General features: G+C 36.6%; 1 protein-coding gene across 1 annotated transcript; it reads left to right on the forward strand.

The window, feature by feature from the left end:
* Window positions 1–385: 385 nt before the first annotated feature.
* Window positions 386–1,339, forward strand: LOC101965551 (olfactory receptor 4C46). The gene has a single exon (XM_005329946.2). The coding sequence runs from the start codon at window positions 386–388 to the stop codon at window positions 1,337–1,339; it is 954 nt and encodes a 317-aa protein (XP_005330003.2).
* Window positions 1,340–2,472: the final 1,133 nt, after the last annotated feature.

Raw genomic sequence — 2,472 nt, forward strand, 5'->3', positions numbered from 1 at the left:
CCATGATGACTGTTACATCAATCTTCTACCTCCCTTAGGGACTTAACTGTCGCAATCTATTCAATCTTTTACTTATATTTATTCTCCTAGTTTTCTAGTTTCCACAAAGGAGTCCATGTATTCCAAGGGCCTCTTGACTTTTATGTCTATAAGAATTTCTCATGCATATGTTTCTTGCCCAATCATCACTCAGGAGGCATCTGAATAATCTGTAAGGTAACAGAACCAATATTTTATGCTCAACAAAATCCATGAAACAAGCCTGGAACTCATGAGATTTCACAGACAATACAATCCAGGCTTTCTTTCTTTGTGACATGGAGCAGTTTAACAAATTCAAGGTTGCATTCATGTTTTTCAGGTAATAAAGTTGCACAGGAAGTACATGGAGAAAAGGAACAATGTGACAGAGTTTGTTCTACTAGGACTTACAGAAAACCCCAAGATGCAGAAAATCATATTTGCTGTGTTTTTGCTCATCTACATCATCTCTATGTTAGGAAATTTGCTCATTGTGGTTGCCATCACTGCCAGCTCATTGTTGGGGTCCCCCATGTATTTTTTCCTGGCCTATCTCTCCTTTATTGATGCCTGCTACTCCTCTGTGAATACGCCTAAACTGATTGTGGATTCACTTCATGAAAAGAAGACCATCCTGTTCAATGGATGCATGGCCCAAGTCTTTGGAGAACATTTCTTCTCAGGTGCAGAGGTCATCCTGCTTACAGTGATGGCCTATGACCGCTATGTGGCCATCTGCAAGCCCTTGCACTATGCAACCATCATGAACTGGAGACTGTGTATGCTGCTGGTGGGCGTGTCCTGGATGGGAGGCTTTCTCCATGCAACCATCCAGATCCTCTTCATCTTCCGACTACCCTTCTGTGGCCCTAATGTCATTGATCACTTTATGTGTGATCTGAGCCCTTTGCTCAATCTGGCCTGCACTGACACCCGCACTCTGGGGCTCTTTGTTGTTGCCAACAGTGGGTTCATCTGCCTGCTAATCTTCCTCCTCTTGCTGGTCTCCTATGTGGTCATCCTGTGCTCCCTGAGGACACAGAGCCTAGAGGGAAGGCGCAAAGCCCTGTCTACCTGTGTCTCCCACATCACAGTGATGGTATTATTCTTTTTCCCGTCCATGTTTGTGTACCTGAGACCTGCAGTTACCTTACCTATTGATAAGGCAGTTGCTGTTTTCTACACTATGATAACTCCCATGTTAAATCCTTTGATCTACACCTTGAGAAATGCCCAGATGAAAAATACCATTAAGAAATTATTTACTAGAAAGTTTCTTTCTGCTGGACAAATAACTATGCCTGAAGATCAACACTGAGTTTACTAGAAAGTGTCAAATGGCCCTTTTGAATGACCTCACCAAGCAGCACTTTAAAGATAAAGATAAAAGTCATATTTACTCAAAACTGTGCTTTATTCAATCTCATTTGTAATCCATGTGATTAATCAACTTGTTATGTGCATGTGTGAATAGGGCATACCCTTCTTATGTATAAGTATAATGCAACAATATTTTTAAATTCTGCATTGAGGCAATTAAAAATGTGTGAATAAAAAGGAACAACAAACTCAGCATCATGCTACATGTTGAAAAAAATCTACCAAATCAAACTTGGTTTTCTTTGCTTTATCCATGTATATAAATTCATAAGCTATCTTTTAATAACAACAAAATAAATAATTAACCATTTGTATTAAGCCAAAATCTTTATAGTAAGCAGAACTATTTTCCCCATTTTTTTTAATATGACTAGTTTTCCAAATCATACTGTTAATTTCCATGTTACATGACCATGCAATGATAATAAATAGATCACATAAATGTGTTCATTATAATTTTAAAAATACTATTCTGAGCACATTCTGTTTGATAATTGGTTTTCTATACCTAAAAATCTAATAATTTTTATAAATATCTTTTAAAAACTTATATATTATATTTTAGGTAATACATTTTGGATAATATTGTGGTATTACAGACTAGGGCTATAAACATTAGGGACATTTAACTTCTGAGTAGTAAATAATATAGATTTGACCATGTTTCTGAATTTCCTTTTAGTCTTCAGAAAAAAAATTATAGCTCATGTTTTCCTGGGTTGATAACCCATTAGATGGATCACGTAAAGAAACTTGATTGTCTCACAGGAACTCAAATTTGGTAATACACAGCTAGACTCCATGAATTACTTGCCTGCTAGCTAGCAGTACTTTAAAGTAGCATCAAGTTTGGTCCCTTATAAGCAGTCAATGATTGAGTAAAAGCAAAAAGACACATAAATAAATTCTGTAAAATTAGAATTAGGGACTAAATTTTTTTTAACCTTTAATCTGATTCAGACTGGGAGGAAAACATTTTGTTTTCTTTTTTGCCCCACATGAATTGAGCAATGAGAGAGAGGTTGCAACTGACATTCTCTACATATGATCAAAAACATTAGACCCTGATAT

This window comes from Ictidomys tridecemlineatus, chromosome 4, assembly GCF_052094955.1.
Source record: "Ictidomys tridecemlineatus isolate mIctTri1 chromosome 4, mIctTri1.hap1, whole genome shotgun sequence".
Lineage (NCBI taxonomy): Eukaryota > Metazoa > Chordata > Mammalia > Rodentia > Sciuridae > Ictidomys > Ictidomys tridecemlineatus.